At 42.4% G+C, this 20,025-nt stretch overlaps 1 protein-coding gene across 2 annotated transcripts in view; it reads left to right on the top strand.

The window, feature by feature from the left end:
• The first annotated feature begins 9,530 nt into the window (after positions 1-9,530).
• Zdhhc13 (zDHHC palmitoyltransferase 13) overlaps positions 9,531-20,025 on the top strand; it is a 38,252-nt gene continuing 27,757 nt past the window's right edge. The window contains exons 1-3 of one of the 2 annotated variants that reach the window (XM_085841710.1): positions 9,531-9,656; positions 15,809-15,954; positions 19,730-19,852. In XM_085841710.1, the coding sequence (XP_085697836.1) occupies positions 9,630-9,656; positions 15,809-15,954; positions 19,730-19,852 (296 nt within the window). In that variant the 5' untranslated portion in view covers positions 9,531-9,629. The remainder of the gene's footprint in view (positions 9,657-15,808; positions 15,955-19,729; positions 19,853-20,025) is intronic. The other variant, XM_085841711.1, reaches the window with a different exon arrangement.

Raw genomic sequence — 20,025 nt, 5'->3', positions numbered from 1 at the left:
TAAGGAGACCCAGCTCCTGGGCAAGAGTCCAGTGAAGAGCTAGCTCCATCTGTTTCCCAGATCAGTAGTCCCCATCACTTCGTCTCCATAACAACTGAAGGATGGCTGAGACGACTGAAGATGTTTAACCAGGAAGGCAGCACACTGGAAAGAGGTGGTGCCATCATTCTTTCAATTATCAGTAGGCTTCACTGTAAAAGAGAAACGTCACTGAAAATGTTCACAGCCCCTTGAAGACAAACAGAACCAATAGTGATATAAAGATCTGTTTAGATGTAACTGAAAAGATGGATGGTAGAGTGTACATGCATTGCTATAGGTGTTCTGGAGATAACAATGATAGCTTCTACTGGATGTGACAGAGTAAAAGAGCCCTGACACACAGAACACAAGAGTAGAGGACCTCTAGCATATGTCTTTAAATTTGTTATTAGTGAGCAACTAAGCATGTATGTGTGCATTGCGTGTGAGTGTGTGTGTGTGTGTGTGTGTGTGTGTGTGCACGAATGTGTGTGTTTGGTGCTGTAGTGCCTATGTAGAGGCCACAGTGCAACTTTGTGGAGCTGCTTCCCCTTTTCCACATTTAGGAATTGAACTCAGATCATCTCCCTTTCAGACATTTGAAAAATCAGAGAGCAACTTGCAGAAGTCAGTTCTTTCCCTCCAGCATGTGTTTCCCAGGGATAGAACCTCAGTCTTTATAGCCTTGATAGGAGGGACTACCCATTGTGGTATCACATTTGCCCTTACATTACTTCCTGAGTTCTGCTTACTCCATTCCCTGAATTTAGATCCTTGTAAGCCTGATTTATGATTCTGAGTCATTCCCAGCTGGCAAACTGACTCCTCAAAATAAAATAGATAACAAATAAATAAACCTGTAAATCAAAATTACCCATTAGTTAAAAAATGATCAATTTTGTGCTGATGATTTTTGTAAACGTCTATGTATCTGTAACTGCTCTAAGCTACCCAGGACTTCACAGAATTCTTAGTTTCATCTTTATTGCTTAAAATAATTCATTTTTATACAGTTAGGATAATTCTGCTTATTTGGGAATGTTTTCACCAGTTTTTATATCTTCCTCATAGTACAGTGATCTACCTGCAGGAAGTCAGGACAGAATGCTCAGGCTTCTAGAGTTGTTCTTTTCGCTCTCCTCATGGGTTCCTCACCCCAGATTCTGCCCAAAGTAGCATCATGGAAGTGTTTCTCTCTTTCAGACACAGGACTCCAGCTTGTCCTTCGCTGGAGGCTGGGACCAAACTATCTTGGCCTTGTAGCTGATAATTTTCTTTTTTTTTTTTCTTTTTCTTGTCTGGTCCATAAGATGAACAACACAGGAAGATTTCTCGTGGTACCATGTTGCAAAATGCACTCAGGTATGCTTCATCCACAGATTCATTTTGCAGGAAAGGAAATTTAAGATCAGAGACTGAGTGTCTTGTCCGAGGCCCTGTGCCGGTGATGGCTGGTGTATATTTGAAGGACATTGGGATTCTTGCCCAATGCTTCTTCCTCTGCCCAGCACAATTCCTTTACCAGGTTTAATTTCTGCATCTCTAAGGGAGAAGGAAGATGACCCAGGAAAAGATACTCTATGGGTCTGTGAAGTGGCTCAGCTCTGATCACAACTGGAAGCCTGGCTTCTAGTGTCTTCCATTCAGGCCATCCCAGTGACACAGTATCTTTCTCTGTTCTGAACTGTTCTACCCTGAGGACAGACGAGCCCTGTGAGCTCTTCATGGTTATGTTATATGAAGCTTCGAGACAGTTGAGCTCATCGTATGACCGGTGTTAGCACCTGTACAATGAACTTCCACCCAAAGCCTGCAGCTTCCTGAAGCAAAGGGGGAAGGTAAGCCATTCTTCTCCTAACTCAACTTTTAGGAACAAGGACCTAAGCAGCTCTTCAAAATGGATCTGTGGGTTAACTTCTAGAGTATATATCTTTCTCCACTCTTCCTCCTCGACCATGTCTTTAGGGTAGAGTTTCTGCCACGCTTTACCCCTTCCACCAGCAATTATTTATTGAGATCTGGGCTTTCCTGACTGGAGGCAGTGACAGACAGGTATAATACAGTGAGGCAAGGACACTGCAGAGTGCTGTGCTGTGGGGCAGAGGTGACGGTCATCCAGGTCCCAGCTCCCCCTCAGTCTTTGTTTTCCCCTCTCCCTCTCATTTGTTCTTCCCATCTCGGTCTTGCTCTCTTCCCTCTGAATATTAATTATTTTTCTACTCTCCTAGATGGTGTGAGAAGCTGACTCTGGATCCTTGTGACTCGCACAGTTTATACTTGACCAAGATAGGAGAATCCATTTCACCCAAATTTCTGATATTTTTGTTTCCTTTACCTCCAGGATCCCAGTGGTCTTTGCTGTCTCTTGAGTATCTGTCTTTGTGAGGGTTTCCATTGCTGTGAACAGACACCATGACTAAGGCAACTTTTATAAAGGACAACATTTAATTGGGGCTGGCTTACAGGTTCAGAGGTTCAGTCCATTATCATCAAGGCACATGGCAGGGACCGGGCAGGCATGGGCTGGAGGAGCTGAGAGTTCTACCTCTTGATCCGGAGGCAAGCAGGAGACTGGCTCCCACATGGTTAGGAGGAGAGTTTCAAAGTCCACCCCTTTAGTGACCCACCTACTCCAACAAGGCCATACCTCCTAATAGTGCCACTCCCTGAGCCAAGCATATTCAGATCACGATAATCTCTAAGCCCTTCTTTATCACATTCTGTCTTGGCCTCATTCTCATGAAAGTACTTCTCATCTCAGACTGATTTCAAGCTCATTTCTCACTACTCCAACATCAAGCATCTCAGACTGACAGGAATTGGGAGAGATCTCACTTCCTCCCCTCACTTTCAGCTGCCGGTTGAACTCTGCCCTCTAAAAACAGATGCTCACATCTTAAGTCCTGGCGCCTGTGAATGTGACTGTACTTGGAAATAGGGTTTGCATAGAGCAAGGATGGGACCTAAACCAGGGGCTGCTACCTTTACAAAAAGGGGAGAACAGTGCGGAGACAGAAAATGGGGTGAATGGCATGGAAGAAGCAGAAGTTGAAAGGATATACCCACATAGCACGCAAGGTTTGATCGTGACCACAGACATGAAGAAATGGCAAGGGGGCTCCAGCCCTAGAGCTTTACAAAGACCACAGCTCCATTCACAAGTCACTCATTGTGGTATTTTTCTCTGGTGGCCCAGAACATTGATAAATGGTCCTGGATTTATTTAGACTTGGGGGTAAATGACTTTGAGTGCTTGGAATTGCATGTACTGTAGGTTCTCTTTTCTGTAGATTGTTCCTACTTAAAACCCTTGAAGATCCTGGCAGAAACAAGACACTCTAGACAGCTGCATGGACAAGATAGATAAGTAACTAGAGAACCCGTAAGCCACTGAATAAATAACTACCAAGTGGCTTCTCTCTCTTTAAAGATTCTGAATAGAAATGCATAGGTTCAGTGACCGGCAAGCAGGAGGCCATGGGCCCATGACATGCTATACAGTCAGAGCTATCCTCATGGTCTAGGACAGCGGTTCTTGTCCTGTGTGTTACAACCCCTCTGGGAGTTGAAAGAGCCTTTCACAAGGGTCACCTGAAGGCACAAGAAAACACAGATACTTATGTTATGATTCATAATAATAGCAAACTTATGTTATGAGGTATCAACAAAAATAATTTTATGGTTGGTGGCTGGGGGGGGGGGTGTCAGTACAACATGAGGAACTGTATTCAAGAGTCCCAGAATTAGGAAGCTTGGGGACCACTGAGCTAAGAGAACATACGTTGGTTTAATTTGTCTCCTGTGAAGTGGTTGCTGTTCCTCTTGCCACTTGACTGATTAGAACATAGAAACTCAGAGTGGTAGGCCTTCCTAGAGAGAAGCTCTGGGACCTATGTCCCACTTTGATTCTCCAGAGCAGCTGTGAGCTTGAGAAGTCCCTGACAGCACCTGGATACAGTTTTGAAAGGCTCTGCACGTGGAGCTAACTCAGGGGTTCTGAACTTAACTCTCCCTGGTAACTGTGATACCAGCACTACAAGTAGGAACTGGCGCTGCCCTCATCACTGAGTATTCTCAGTTTTAACTCTTTGATATTGTCTTGCTGGATGCTCTTACACAAATGATTGTCCCACTGAGGTGCATAACTCCAAGGCCATAGGGGAGGTGCTGATCCCTGCCCTGCTTGGCCCATAGTCTTGTTTAAACCGAAACCAAAGTGGCAAAGTGGGAGTAATGTGATTTGCAAGCTGCAGAGCCAGAGATGGGATTCTTTAATGCAGATCAATGTTTTGAGCACCTGGGAATTGTGCTAGCTGCCAGAGATATAAACAAAAAAATGACTGGTATCTATTTTTGCACTCAACAACTGAAGGGTGAGCAGCTCCCGTGGGCCCTGTACTGTTTCGTGTGTTGGGAATAAGTCTATGTTGAGACAAGTCAGGTTCTGTGCTCACAAAACTGCTGGCCGTATGTAAGAAAGACAGATGTTCTAAATGTGAATGCAATAAGCCCTAATGTTCTATCAAGGCCGTAGTGGAAGCATTAGAGGGTGCTATTAGTATGCTTAATGGAGCATCTTAACCTGGGCTATGAATCTGGGAAGGTCACTCCCAAGGAGAGGATATTTCAGTGTCTTTGAGAAGCACCTAGACTGAGAAACTGGGTACACAAACAATGCTCAGTGATGATCATGTATCATAAGGTAGAAACGGGAGTCTTGCCATAGCTCCATCAGTCAAGGTAGATTTAATGCCCATAGCAGAATACTTTGTGTCTGTTATTCTCCTCCCAGTGATCTCTGTCTCTCCTATACACAGATAGACACAGACGCATATACACTTGCATGAGTGCACATACAACCACACATACCCACACACACCAATGATTACACACATACATGGTTCTGGCTAATTTAGCACATACAATATAAACCACACATGGGCTCCTAACTCGGCACACATTTGCCAGTCTATACACCAGATGCTACCTATATAGGTCTCTGACCTGGCCCGGTGGGAGCTTTCAAACGAAGGGGAAAGGAGCAGGGAGGGAGAAGTGCAACCACTAGCTAGTGAGTGAGGTGCAAGGGAACTTCAAGCAGAGAAAGAGTTCTCTTCCCAGGAAGTGTTACAGCTCTATAGGACACATGCTCTCAGGCAATAGAGTAATTCTCACATACCTTTGATTCCTTCTGGATAGGATCTTATTTACAGTTTTGGGGTGGCATGGGGTCTGACAGCAGGTGCTTCCTATTGGCTTGGTCTGAGATTTTAGGGATGCCTCATCTACATGTGGAGGGACTTGGGCACGATGCCCCTACCTGGCTGATGGTAAAACTCTCCCTATGGGGAGCTGTGGCTATGTGATAGGGGGCCTGGTGTCAGGAACAGGAGAAGCTCCTGCTGTCCCTTTGGGCCCCTGGGACTTCCAACCCTGCTCAACCTAACCAGGCTTCCTCTCATGGTCCACCGCCTCACACACATTCATAGTGTTGTTTAAAATAGCTCACATCTCATGACTAGATCTTGATGTTTCACAAATGAAATAAAAGGTTTTCAATGTTTTTATGAGTAAGACTTGTCCACAGGCAAAAAACAAAGGATTGAGCAAGACGTCTGAGCAGGTCCCATGATGTTCCGAAGGTAACTCTCCATCACACCCTGCCTCCCGGGCAAGTGGGTCCCCGTGGCCTCTTGGAACTTTTCCCCTTTAGCATGTGCCATCTCTGCCCCTCTTTATCTATTGCCACCAGAAGAGCAGGCACCATTGTCCACTACGTTTAGCCTCTAAAAGTGTCTTAGCCTGTACCTGGCACAAATCAGGATCCCAGCTAACACTTGTCTCAGCAAGCACTCCTCCTAAACTAGCCTCCAGCCTATGGCAAAGAGCACTGGCATTTTCTACCTGGTGCGTGTGAGGAACTGTCCACAGAGGAATGCGTGGGCTTTGTTGTTTTTATTGTTATCACCGTCTGTTTGCTTTGTTTTGACATTCCAAAGGGACATTTTGGTGCCACTATGATAACAATCATAGTCCTCTGCTTAAAAACATGCCCATGGCCTAGCCAGAAGGAGCAATAAATAAGCCCAGAATCAAAAGTTTAAGGAGAATAAAGTCAGTCGTCACTGATACTGTGACACTGTGACAGCAGACATTAAGATATCCTAATATGAAATACTCAAATCAAATAATTTCTCAACATTGTAAAAAAAAAAAAGCACTTAGTATGATTTGTGGATCTGGGTCACCTTTGACATCATCCTTACAGACAAATTTTTACATTGTGGTTGGGTACTTGTTTATATATTTGGACATTTCTTGTTTGGCTTCACTGTTTGCCAGATATACAAAGCACAGTAGAGGGAAGATAAAAATGGATGTTCACAAATAGCCCATAGTCATGAAGAAAGATAATGATCTCTGCGAGTACTAGAAGGCTGAGTTTAATAGGTGAGTACTGGTGAGCTAGTTTAAGAATCTTTCTCTTGGTGCTAGACAGTAAGCCATGGGGATCAAGAGAACAGGCCTCTTCCTTGCCCAAATGCTTTCCCAATGCTGAGTAGTGTCTGGTATGTAAGGGAAAGTTAATCTGTGCTTGCAGGGTGAGGATAGTTCCACCTATGTAAGAGTATTAGAGAGAAAGAGACGGATTAATCTTACTTAGGAAAGCTAAGTGATCAAAACCAAGAGGAACCATAAAAGAGTGCTTTCAGCTTCAGCTTTCATGAAAATATACACATGAGGATATCTACAAAAAGGGGAAATGGTTTGCTTAGAATCACAGTGTTGTGGGCAGACAAATGCCCTGCCTCTCCCCCTTCATAACTGTATTTGCCCTTAGGGCTTTTTATATAAGGTAATAAGGGTAAGGTATGGTCAGGGTGGGCTCTAATCCAGTTTAAATCCTGCCCATACAAGGAGAAGGAATTAAGATACAGATACATGCAATGGAGATCTGAGAAGGCACATGGAGGACATGACCATCCGCAAGCTAAGTAGACCAGCCTCAGAAGAAACCAAGCCTGCTGAGACCTTGACCTTAGGCTTCCAACGTTCCACTCTATATGATCGCAATTCACCGGCCTTTTGGCCATTCAGCCAGTACTGATTTTTTTATGGCAATCCCGGAAATATAACACACACACACACACACACACAGAGTGTAAACTAGAAGCCAGGCTTGCTGTCCCCTTGACACAATAGCACCCAACTGGTCCCAACCAATGCTCATCCCACACCTGAGGAGGAATGTGGCAATTATAATGATACTAACTAACCCATTTACCAAGCCTAGAGTATACCAAGCTGTCCTCTACACACTTCACATGCATTGATTCATTTAATTCTTTCAACAGTACCATGAAGTAAACATCATTTGGTGTCCTATTTACAGATGAGAGACAAAGGACAAAGGTAGAGCAGCATTTTGAAGATCACAAAATCACTGAAGGCTGAAGCTGTGAGTCAAACCTGGGCAGCTTCAGGAGCTCACACACACAGTCATGCTTGTCTACTGGGGCATGTCTACAAAGGTATTCTCAAAGGTGAGAGACGGCGACAGCCCTTCACATCACTGGGCTCCCTTCCATAGAGGAATTAGACACAGATGTGCTTATCTTAACCTCGAGTAGCTTGTTGGAGGGATAAAACTAATGAGCAGTGTGGATTCAGGAGCCTGGCTAAGAAGTGGGGTGTCAGAAATTATTCAGTGCAGACTCTTCCAGTATGATAGGACATCAAAACAAATCATGGGATAGATTTCAAGCATCCCTAGAGTTCCACGGCACCTTAATAAGATGAAAGAACCAAATAACATTAGCCAAAGCACTAACTAATAAAAGAAATGATATTGAACCCTCTCTCTGCCAAGCATTAAGCAAATTGGGAATTTATGGAATCAGCTAAAACCATCCCATGGATTAGATATAACGTATGCAGAGCACCGGTACAGTTGCTAATGCATGCTAAGTGATCAATAAACAGACACCAGATTAGGTAATGATCAGGGAGTGGCCACATTACAAGGTTCTCTCCTCTTGGAGAGCCTCCCCAGGCTTCATCCTATGTTATCCAAACCACCTGCCTTTTCCTCTTGCTCTGGAGGAAGTCACTTGCCCATCCTTCGATTTGTCACTCAGTTTGCTCTGCGTAGCATCATAAAAGTTGATGACACATTTGTACATCCACCCATCTACTCACTGTAATTATGGTAAATAGTTTCTAGGTCTCAGTGCTGTTCTGGGCACTGGGAGTTCCTAGACAAACACAGTATGTTTCCCATCTTCAGTGGGTGTAGGCTTTGTGGGTAACCTATGGTGTGTCCAATAAGTAGGACCACTGACCATAATAATACACTTATAATTTTACTGTTTCAGGATAATATTTTTTTCATGGGTAACCCAGCACTTTATTTCCAGACACTTATTTCATGGTTTCATAGAGTCACAATATTAATTCTATTCTGACTTTGCCTCTAAGGATCTAACCAAGCTGGGCTTGGTAACAGACACATCAAGGAATTATCACAAAGAACTGAGCTGAGTGCAGGCCCAGGAAAGCCCCATTGTTTTCTGGACACTGAGGTAGGAGAGAGCTCCCCACTGGTAAGAACCAAGAGTATTCTTGTTTCATAGCCCACCAATGTGTGCAAGACTTATATGCCCGGTCCTTCATGCAGTCCACCAAAAGGGACTGGTGAGGCTTATTCAGTTATATCTCCACCCTCCCTGTGGAACTCTCATATTTTCTGCTTTCTTTTTTGTTAAAATGTATTTTTGTTTTGTTTATTATTTTATTTGTGTGTGGAGGTGGCTTGGTGAGCGAGCTGTGTGTGTGTGTGTGTGTGTGTGTGTGTGTGTGTGTGTGTGTAAGGATCAGTGGAAAGCATCAAGACTTTTCTCTTCCCACCATGATCCTGGAGAACAAACTCAGGTCATGACACTTGTTGGCAAGTGCCTTTACCACCGCTCACATCTTCTGCTTTCTTTGAGGAACCAGGCCCTGATGCTAAAAGTATCTTGCTCAAGAACACATGACTGAAATGACTGAAGAGCAGCAGTTAGGAACTCCCAATGCCCAGAACAGCTAACATCTGTGAGGTTGTCCATGAGGCAGGATGCTCTTCATCTGCCAAAACCCCTGCTGTGGGACTGTAAATACTTTTCTTCAGCTAATTTTCCAAACGCTTACATGAAGTTTGTTCTTGATTCACAGTTGAGAAGATTGAGGTGAGGGAGAGATCTCCACAAGGACAGCTAGCTTTGGGGTAGCCCACTCGGGGACGTTGGAATAACAGCCTGAACCTGCACCTGTAGAGCCTTCTGAGTGGGAACCCTAAGAGGTGCCAAGGGTGGGGCTGAAGGAAAGAACATAGCGGGGGCGGGGCAGGGGGCGGGGATGACCGGCTGTTCTCTAGAGGTGAGAAAGTCCCGCCCCCGTGAGAGAGAGGCCGGGGATTGGCTTCTCGTGGCGGATTGACAGCGCTAGGATGAGCGCAGTTAGGAGGGCGGAGCGCGAGCCGGAAGTGGGTGAGAGGCGGCTGAGGCGTGCTCGGGGAGCCGCGGCCGCCACTTTGCGCTGGAGCCGCGGCCGGGCGGGCGCTGGGCGTGATGGAGGGCCCGGGCCTGGGCTCGCAGGTGAGCGCGGCTGGACGTGGGCGGCGGTGGGGACCTAAGCCGCGGCCAGGTGAGGCGGCTCCGCGAGGACGGCGGGACCTGGGCCTTGGCCACACTAAGAAAGATGCTGCTTGTCCTTTGAGGTGGCCGCAGAGCGAGGCCGGGCGCTCCTGTCGCCTCCATTCGGCGGCTGGGCGTCACGCACCGGTGCCTAAGTCGGCTGGAACCTGTAAGGTGTCAGGTGACACACCTCAGATAGCACAGCCAGCCTTAGACCTTACCCTGGAGTCTGAGAGATTCTGTTGAGAAATTTCCAGCCCTAGCGCCTAGGCTGCCGCCTTCTCTCCACCTTGTCTTAGCTCTTGTTGCTACCCACATCCTTCCTACTCCTTGAAAGCATCGAGGCTGTGGAGGCAGGAGGAAGGGCGCTCCGGTGGTACCATCTGCAAAATCCCCAAGGAGTCTATTCTGAGAAGGGCTAGATTAATCCCAGAGGACAGAGGAGGCCAAAGGGGAAGCTATAAAAGCCAAGAGAACTAAGAAATTGTTCCTTTTGATTGTGACTTCTAAAGACTAATAACTGGCATTGAATAGATTACAACTTAATATTTTCAGGCTTCTTCAATCCTAGCAAATGTTTAGCGTGTGCTACATGCATTTATGTGCACCCTTTTATCCCAGCTTCAAAGTTTTTAAGCAAAAGAAATCCCCATCTACAGGAGAGTAAACTGACAGTCTCTAATTCAAGGTATGCTAGAAGTAGATTGATTTCTTCAAGCAGTTTGAGGTAGTCATGTTGCTTGGACTCTTTAAAAAAAAAATTTCCCCAATCCCAAGAGTGTTCTTCATAGCTCTCTATTTTTCTTCTTCAACCAGTTTGGTGTAGGTTTAAGTGGAAAATAACATGCTGAGGTGTTTTTATTGGGAGTTCTTGTATTTTAAAAGAAATGAAAAAATGATGTGCAGGGAGCCTGAATTGCTACGAAAGAACATAGACTCTTTACGTGAAACAGTCTCTCATTATTTTTCTCAGGCTCAAACATCAGTAAGAGTAGGCCTCATTTCTTAATTACTGTCACTCATTAATAAAAGCCTGTGAGAGCTTAGGTTTACTCCTCCATGCTGAGGGGGAAATAACCCAGCTCAGGTTCCATGACATCAGAAGGGAGAGAATGATTTTAGAGGTTGAGGTTGGTGGGGCAAGATAGACTGTTGTTAATGATAATTGCTGTGGCTGCTTTCTTCAGTTATAACGTGAAGAGCTAGCTTACCCTTCTTAGAAATCCCCCAGTCTTGGTCTTCACTACTCACTTGTGAGCTATGTAAGAGTAATTATTTCTAATTTTAAAAGTGAACGGACACTCAAGACAATGTAGTCACACGCTAGAGAGCAGCTGAGTGGCAAAGCCGAGATTCCATTCATCCATCCAGTAAATGTGTTGTGAATGTGTCCTGGAAGTTGGGCTCTATTCTTCATGAACAAAACAGACAAAGCATCCCTGTTGTTGAATTTGCTTCTTAGTGCTGATAGGTCTTTTTGTTTTGTTTTGCTTTGTCAGAATTTTCCTACCCTGCCTGGATCCCAGTTATGTTTAATACCTCACCGTTTACAGTTTTTGTTTGCTCAAGAAACTCCCAGGTACACCGGGCTACAGGCCATATTACTTCCTTGTTTTATCAGGAGTGCTCTGTCTGAAGTCTCTCCTGAGTATTGATGTGGCTTATTCCTCCATTTCTATAATATCTTCAGACAAATCTCACCACAGTATACCATTTTGATGCCTTTATACTTAAAAATGCAGGCCTTTCTCATTGTCATCACTAACGATATCACTCCCTGGCCCCCCTCCTGGGTTCATATTTCTCCCCGGCATTTAATACCATGCAATATGCTGTTGATCCTGATGATGCGCTTGCTCTCTCTCCTCTGCTGAGTATAAGTACCATGAAGGTAGTGATTTGTATCAGATGCATTAATCATTGCTTTGTGTCAAGCATTAAAAAAAAAAAATGAATCTGACACTAGTGTTCACCCAATAGTAAATTTAGAAACTTAACTCTGATACTTCTGTTAATATTATGACAAAGTTTAATGGTTTTCTGTCACACCTCCCTACCCCTATTTTATTTGCCAGTCAGCCTTGCCAGAGTTTTCCAGATCATGATTTCCTCTTAGAATCCACTGTATCTTCATGAATGCTTACTATTTTAAAAATAATTTGATTGCATCATAATTACTGTATAGCTTAGAGATGCTCTGTTGAGCATGCTCAAAAGCATAATGGCATGGAAAACAGCCATTGTTAACTCATGGATCGATGCATCAGAAATTTGAAGATACTGGTTCAGGTTGGTTTGTCTCCCTGTTCCATTGTGTCTACAGCCTCAGCAGGAAAGACTCATAAGCTAGTTGTAAATCGCTAGCTAGGACTGGTATTATCTAGGAGTGTTTTTCCTCGAAGATCTGGCAGTTGATGCTGACTCTCAACAGATACCTGGTCTTCTGCACAGCATGGTAGCTGGATTCCAAAAGAAATGTGTCTAAAGAGACAAGAAGAGGAAGCTGCCAATTTCTAAAGCCTAGGCTTACAAAGGGGCACAGCCATGTTTCTACAATATTTTATTAGTGAAGCAGTTCACAGAGCTTAGAGTCAAGAGAAGGTGACATAGACCTTCACCTCTTGATCTTGAAAATAAGAAAAACTGGGGACTGATACTATAAAAACTGCCACTGATATAACCTTATGTTCATGTATAATGTTCATGTATAATGTTCAATTTTGACCCTTTCCTCCCCTGTGGAGAAGTATTTAGCTATATATGTCTTTCCTTTTTTTTTTCTCCTTCTCCCCAAAAACCCGTGTATCTTAGAAAAAAAAATAAAACATGGTATCCTGGTCCCTTGAATATTTGTGAACTGGAATCTTAGGTGGACCAGAGAAAACCAAATGGATCAGAATCATAGACTATGTAGAGCCAGTTTTCTTCCATCTGAATAGATCATAATTACTATGATACAGAGAATCCTAAAAAGTTCTTACTTTCCTTTTAATGTAGCTAAGTACCTGTTAGTTTTGACTTTATATGATTCTGTGTTTGCTTATTCAGCAGATAGATCTGAACAAACCTATTCAAAAGAGCATTATGGCTCTCGTTCTAGGTGAGATGAAGTGATAAAAGCACACCTCTCTCTCCCATTGAATGTAGATATGAAGTCTGGCAGACTTTAAAACATCTCCTGAAGGACCCTGGAAAAGTAAATGGTAAATCATATTAAAGACAACCAGAAATCAAGCTCCACAAACCCAGCAGATAATTTACCTTTGTCACCTCTGGTTTGCCCCTGTTAAAGATTTGAGCCCTGGAAGAGGGCATTCCTGTAGACAGAACTCCATGAGCAATGTAATTCACTCAAGAAGCAAGAAAGGGATCTTTTGGCAGCATAAGTGCTAGAACTTTCCTCAGTAGCTACAATAATTGAGATTTCATGGGTAATTCCTGGAATTGAGCACAAGACCAAAACATCTGTGAAATAATAAGTTGACAAACTGAACAACAAAATTTAAAACTTACCTGATGAACAATTCTTTTAAGGAAAGGAAAGCTACAGTCCAGGAGAAAGTATTTTGAAAGTCACATATCTCTTGTACTTATCTAGACTGTTTAATATCAAGAACTCTTAAAACTTAACAGTAAGAAAACAAAAGGCACAGATGAAAAATAACAGGTGGACGTGTTAGCACATGACAGTTAACCCAGCTCTTAGGAAGCTGAAGCAGGAAGAGCACAAGTTAGAGGCTAGATGTGAGACGCTTGAACAGAAGCGTCATAGAAGATTTGCAGAAGACAGATTAGCACGTATAGATATAAACACAAATAGTGTTCATTTCAAATGGTGTTCAGCCTCATTCGCCCTTAGGATTATGTAAATTAAGACCCTTATGAAATATACCGTACATCTGTTGTGCTAACAGTTGACTAAATTAATGGATAGTGCTCTTTTAAAGTCTCTTTCTAGCTCCCAGATTGTTTTTGATTGTTTTGTTTTTGTTTTGTCTATCCTGTGTTATATTGTGTCCTCTCATGCTACAGTAAGTGAAAGAAGTGTTGTAATCCCTATAATTGTGAACTGATTTCTTTTTTCAGTTCTGTCTGTTTTTACTTCATGAATTTAAACATTTGACTTCTGTGTACATCCAGTGTTCAGTCTTCTTATTAATTAGCCCTATAGTATCAAGAAGTCTCCTTTTCTCCTCAAAATATTGTTGACACTGCTTTGTCATATCTTCCAATTACCACTGCATTCCTCATGCTTAATGTTTGTATATATCTGTGTGCATTTATATGTTCAGCAAGCACTTTCCAGCATCCACAATAACGTACAGGTTTGGTGTCTAGCAGCCCTTTTAATATTATAGCCCAGCGTTGTTACAAAGTTGCCTAAAAGAGTCACCAACAATCTCAATGTGTTAAGTAAGTTTACTGTGTCCTGTTGGTCATATTCAGCCACATCATATGTGTCTTTAAGTACATGAGGCTAGTGGCCACAGGTTGGACATATTGAAAGTATTTTCTCAAAGAGGTTCACTCCTCTGATTTTTTTTTTTTTTAATTGAAAAAAGTATTTCACACACTGTGTTCTGATCATGGCTTTCCTTGTCTCAATCCCTCCCAGATCCATCCAGTCTCCTCACCTACCCAATTCCATGCCCTTTCATTCATTCATGTGTGCTCACGCTCCCTCTCCCTCTGCACCGCCCCCCCCCCCCCCCCCGCCTGTCTCTCAAAAACAAACTTTAAGTTTCTTAAGTTCTCATTTCTTGGATACTTTCCTGTTATTCATAGTTAAAATAGTTTATTTCAGGTGGTTTATCCCGTTTTCTAGGTCTTCTTTAAAATAGGATAGTCAGTGGTGAGACCTAATCCTGGTTATTGCCTTGTACACTAAAGTAGAAGGCCCTACTTTATTTTATAAATAGCTGAGAAAAGAACTTGCACTCAGGTATTTAAGTGCTGCCATCTGAGACAAACTAGAAGTCCCATAAAGCAACAGCAAGCAGAGTTTGATGATACCAACAGTTTGTGAGGATGAGAGCCATGAAAGTTTCCAGGCCCTGCTCTGGAAAGCTTAATTGATGTGGCCATTTTAAGATGTGCTTAGCATACCTTAAATGCCAGACAGTTAAACTGATTATATATTGTTAAGAATTGTTTATGCATGAATACTCAAGAAACATATACAAAAGTGCGCACAGAAGTACTGTTAGTAGTCCCAAGCTCGGAAGATCCAAGTAAGTGGCCACATAAATAAGTTGATGGTGGTATGATAATGTTGGGTCATTTTACATCAACCTGGTCACTTCTATACTGGCTGTTGCTGCATGATAAATGACCATACAGAGTTCTTGTTTATTAGCTCAGTGTTTCTGCTTGTCATAAATCCAAACACAGCTTGCCTAGATCCTTTGCTCAGGGTCTCACAAGCTGGTGTCATGGCTGAGATGTGTTCCCTTATGTAACTTAGAGTTCTTTCTCAAGCTTGTGTGGTTAGTAATGCAGTTCAACTCCCTGCGGTTGCTTGATAGACATTTTCACTTTCTTGATGTCTGTCACTTTCACTTCCAGAAGCTACTCTCAGTCCTCGCCCTTGGCTTTTTGTAGTCCCTTTTGTTTCATAGCACCCTGCTTTTGCAAAACCAATAGGAGCTGCTGCTAAGACAGTCTTATTCACCCTGTCGTAGACTACATTATTCCACCACCCCTTTGTCAGATTCCTTGCCTCTGGGATTTCCATCTTCAAAGGGAAAGGAAATTAATTGCAAGAGCTTCATCATTAGGGAGTGAGAATACTTTTTAGGGTGTGCTACCACAACTCTGAAAACAAGATCCTGGTAATGCTCCTTCAGTGTCAGTACCCATGACCCTCTACTACTGCAGCTATCAAGGCACATGTGTGCCTTGTCAGATGACCTGTTTTATGACATTTATAATTTGGATTTTTCTTATTTTAAGCATCTTTGAAGGTAAAATCTTCATTAAGACACTCCTGTAAGGGACTAAAGCAATTTGATTTGTTAGCATAGGTATTGTTAATGGTATAAAATGCTTCATTACATGATTGAATTATGATATTAATTCTTCTACATGCTTTGTCAACTGCTCTTACTCTTCAGTGCAGGAATCACAGCCATGGCTCCCATGTTCCAGGATTTGGACGACACGGCATCTGTGTACATGAAAACAAAGAACTTGCAAAAGCAAAAGAAATTCTTCCTCTTATAGAGGACTCGAGTAACTGTGACATTGTCAAAGCTACACAGTGAGTCTACTGGATGCTCTGTCTTATCCTTAGAGTCTCTTTAATTATGATAACGGGTATGCAGTTGATAGCACTCTATGGGCACTTTATATCCAAACAGCTCCATACCAGCGCCAAATGCATTTGCCATTCCAGCATCAGAGTACTTAGTGTGGTATACCTTGACTGTTCATGTATCGGGCACTTCCAGTAAGTTTTCAGCAGAACTTATCTTCTTTATCTTTGAAGCCCCAGGCCTTTTGTATAGTTTTTGTCTTTTATTAGCTGCCTGGTAAAATGTTTACTGAACAAATGAATGATCTGAAACAAGATTAAAACTAGACTCTAATTTAAATTTAAAGTGTGTTACAACCTAATACAGAAGTGGAATGGGAAATAGCAGCCCACATTTATGGATTTAATCGTTAATTATTATATATTTCCTGCATTTTTGTTTGGTGGCACCACAGAACAGATGGGTAGAAGTATATTCTAATAGGTCTGTTTCTTGTGCTGAAAATAGAAATGAATTTTAAAAATTTCTACTTACTGTGGCCATTATGTGGATATCCATGTTGTCAGTTATTGCCAGGCCATCTTCATGGAGCCTGTTCATTTCAGGGACCATCTCACCTCTTGCTTTTGAGCATATTTTGAAAGTAGTAATTTATATTTTAGAAATCAAGTATAAACATTATAATGTCCATTTAATGTAAGTCACACTCATTAATCAACATAAATGAATTAGGATTACCTATCTATCTTGGTATCTATCATTCCTGTTAAAACCCTGTCTGGCTTTAACACTAACTAATGTTCATGTTCAATATTCATATAGTGACAGTTACCTGAAAGGGTTATTCTGATTACCAATTTATATAAAGTTAGTTTAAAGACCCTGGGTCTACTGCTTTGGGTGAATATTATTTGATAGTTTATATTGCTCTGAAGATGAGAGGATTCTTAAGGGGAATGTTGGCTTTAATCAGAATGGGAAATTGTAATGTCTCTGTCATCAGGTAAGCTCTGTTGTGCCGAATGGTAGACATCATCCGCCTTCACAGGGAACTGTAGTAAGAATTCGTCTTTGATGGTCCTTTAGGTCTTAGACCTTCTCAAGTGTTTGTGAAGATACTTTTAGACCATTGGTCCTCGACCTTCAAATGCTGCAACCCTTTAATACAGTTACTCATGTTGTAGTGACCCTAGCCATAAAATTATTTTCATTGCTATTTCATAACTGTAATTTTGCTATTGTTATGAGTTGTCATATAAATGTCTGTGTTTTCTGATGGTCTTAAGTGACCCCTGTTGTGGGCCTGTGTACTGGAGGCTTTCAGGGGTTCAGGCAAAGTGGGGAGAATGCGAGCAGGGAATGGGAATTGCCTCCACTGCCTCTGCTGCTGCAGCTACCTCCACCTCTGCCTCCACCGCTGCCATCGTTTCTGTTGCTCCAGGATGCTACACTGGTAGATCTGCACCGAGTCTGGCCGGGCTGAGCCAGCCAGAGGCTGACTAGCCAGCGAGGGGTGCGGGGGAGCTTCTAGTGGAATTTTTGGGAGAGCAGGTCTCTTCCCTGGCAGTGGTGTTGCAGCTCTTATGACAGAGGCTCTCAGACAACAGAGTAGGTCTCACACACCTTTATTTCGTCTGGAGAGGATCCTTATATACAGTTTTGGGGTGGGTCAGGGTCTAACAATAGGTGCTTCCTATTGGCTTGGTCTGAGAACTTGAGGATACCTTATCTACATGGGGGAGAGCTTAGAGTGCTGCCCTTATGTGTCTGACAGCCACAAACCTCTGGGGAATGGGGGGGTGGCTGTGGCTACGGGTTGACAGGGTCCTGGTTCTGGGAGCAGGCAAAGCTCCTACCAACCTTCCAGGGTCCCCCGGGCTTCAAACCTTAGCTCAACCTTACCAGGCCTCCTCTCAGCACATCACCCCACACCCTGTAAAAGAGTTGTTTAACCTCCAAAGGGGTCACGACCCACATGTTGATGCTTTATATAGGTATTTGGAAAGAAGACAGAACCAGAGAGACAACATTATATGCAACCAATAATGTGTTCTCTTGTGTTTCTCAAATAAAAGGAATAGTCTTTCCCAGTAAAATGTCCAAAGTGACCTTTAAAAGATGGATAGTCCAGCTATGACAATGTACCATTATCAGAAGCTTCCGTGTATTGTTTGGACATGAAAATGTTTATCAGGCAAAATATTTGCATTTAATTGTGAAAAAGTGAGATCATTTTGCCAGTTGATTTGAGTTTTGACCTCTGAGGGGCAAGTTGCAATTTTCAGGTCGTTCTAAATAGAAATAAGTTTCAGAGAAACTGCTAAAAATGTATGTTGTGGTTAGTTTCTGTTAAAATGTATGTTGGTAATATATGATTTTTAAAATTATGAAAGCATTTAAAAGAATAACTCAGCAGAATCAATATCTTCTAGACTCTCCTTTTCTGTTCCTTTTGTCCATCTCACACTTAATGTTCTCATCTGTATTCTCAGTTATCACCTCCATTATGGTCTCTGAATTCTATTCTTACGCTGATCTAAGCTGCTTCTTCCCTATTGCCACTAACGTAATCTTTCTTAAAACTCAAATTCTCAGCACTTTTCCTTCTCTAATGACTTTCTTGGTTTGCCACTGAACTGAAGATGAACTCAGTCTCATCCACCTTGTGTGGTCTTGCCCTTGCCATTCCCTCTCCATTGCATTACACTCACCATTGCTGCGTTGTTTCTTTTGCTCTGAACATCTGTGTAGTGTTTCACAGCTCAGGTTTTGTACCTGCTATTCTTCCTGGCCAGAATGTCCTCCTTTCTTAAATTACAGCATGTGTGCCATGTTTCAGTTCTCCAGGAAGGACTCCTGCCTGGCTCAACATCCTGGCTATTTCTTTTTGAATTTATCGCATTCCAAGTTTGCTTTTAGGGTTTCACCTACATTGTAAGGTAGTTGCTTAGTTGCTTAGGTGTGGTTTGCTTCAGAGATAAGATTGTAGTCAGGAGCCAACACCGTATGTTTTTAGACAAATGAAATTACTGAAGGAGAGCAGGTGTGAGGATCAAGGCTTAAGGCAGTGTGTTTCGGCTCCATCTGAGTGAATCCATCAGTTAGTACACTGAGCTTGCTTTAGTTTGGCTTTGCACTATGTTCCTTTTGTGCAGTAGAATTAGACCATGTCTAAGAATTCTCCATTGTGGAATTCAGCAATCACAATTTCAACCATTCTCGAATTCACATGTTGTCCTACCCCCTCTCAGAGGAGAAGGGGAAAGAGAAATTGGGGGAGGAGAGGGGCAGTGAATACTGGGATGTATATTGGGATGTAAAGTGAATGAATGAATGAATGAATGAATGAATAAATAAACAAATGGGAAAAACAACATAAAAAGGCAAAAATAAAAACAGAAATACTGCACCTGAACTTGTACTGTACATTCATAGAATTTTAAATCTGTCATTATTACTTATATAATACAATATGGCAGTTATTTACATGGCATCTGTATTGTAGAAGTAACCTATATGACATAAGGTATGTGGGAAGATAATGACACCTTATTTTATAAGGGATTTGAACAGATGCATAGATGTTGGGATCTGGAAGGATTCCAGGGTACAGGACTCCAAGGATACCAGGGGGAACCTGCTTAGTATTTCCATGTTGACTAAAAAGTTGTTTGCACTAAAATTAAAAAATAATAATAGTAAAAATCATGGTAAATGGAAGAAATTTTGACATATAAAATTATTATAATATACTAATTGTGCTTTTCTTTTTTATTTAAGATACGGAATTTTTGAACGATGTAAAGAGCTGGTAGAAGCAGGATATGATGTCAGACAACCAGACAGAGAAAATGTGTCTCTTCTTCACTGGGCTGCCATTAACAACAGGCTGGAGCTTGTAAAGTAAGATGGAATGTGTGTGTGTGTATATGTGTGTGTGTGTGTGTGTGCACATGTAGTGATCTTTATGGTTCCAGAACTTTCTTTTGTTTTTGTATGGGTTAGGCAACTATTAAAACTTGGAATTTGCCACACATCAGTTACCATGGTACTGGAGCAGGCCAGTCATAAATCGG

This window comes from Mus caroli, unplaced genomic scaffold, assembly GCF_978045245.1.
Source record: "Mus caroli unplaced genomic scaffold, Mus_caroli_1 scaffold_8, whole genome shotgun sequence".
Lineage (NCBI taxonomy): Eukaryota > Metazoa > Chordata > Mammalia > Rodentia > Muridae > Mus > Mus caroli.
This window is presented reverse-complemented; position numbering and strand designations above follow the sequence as displayed.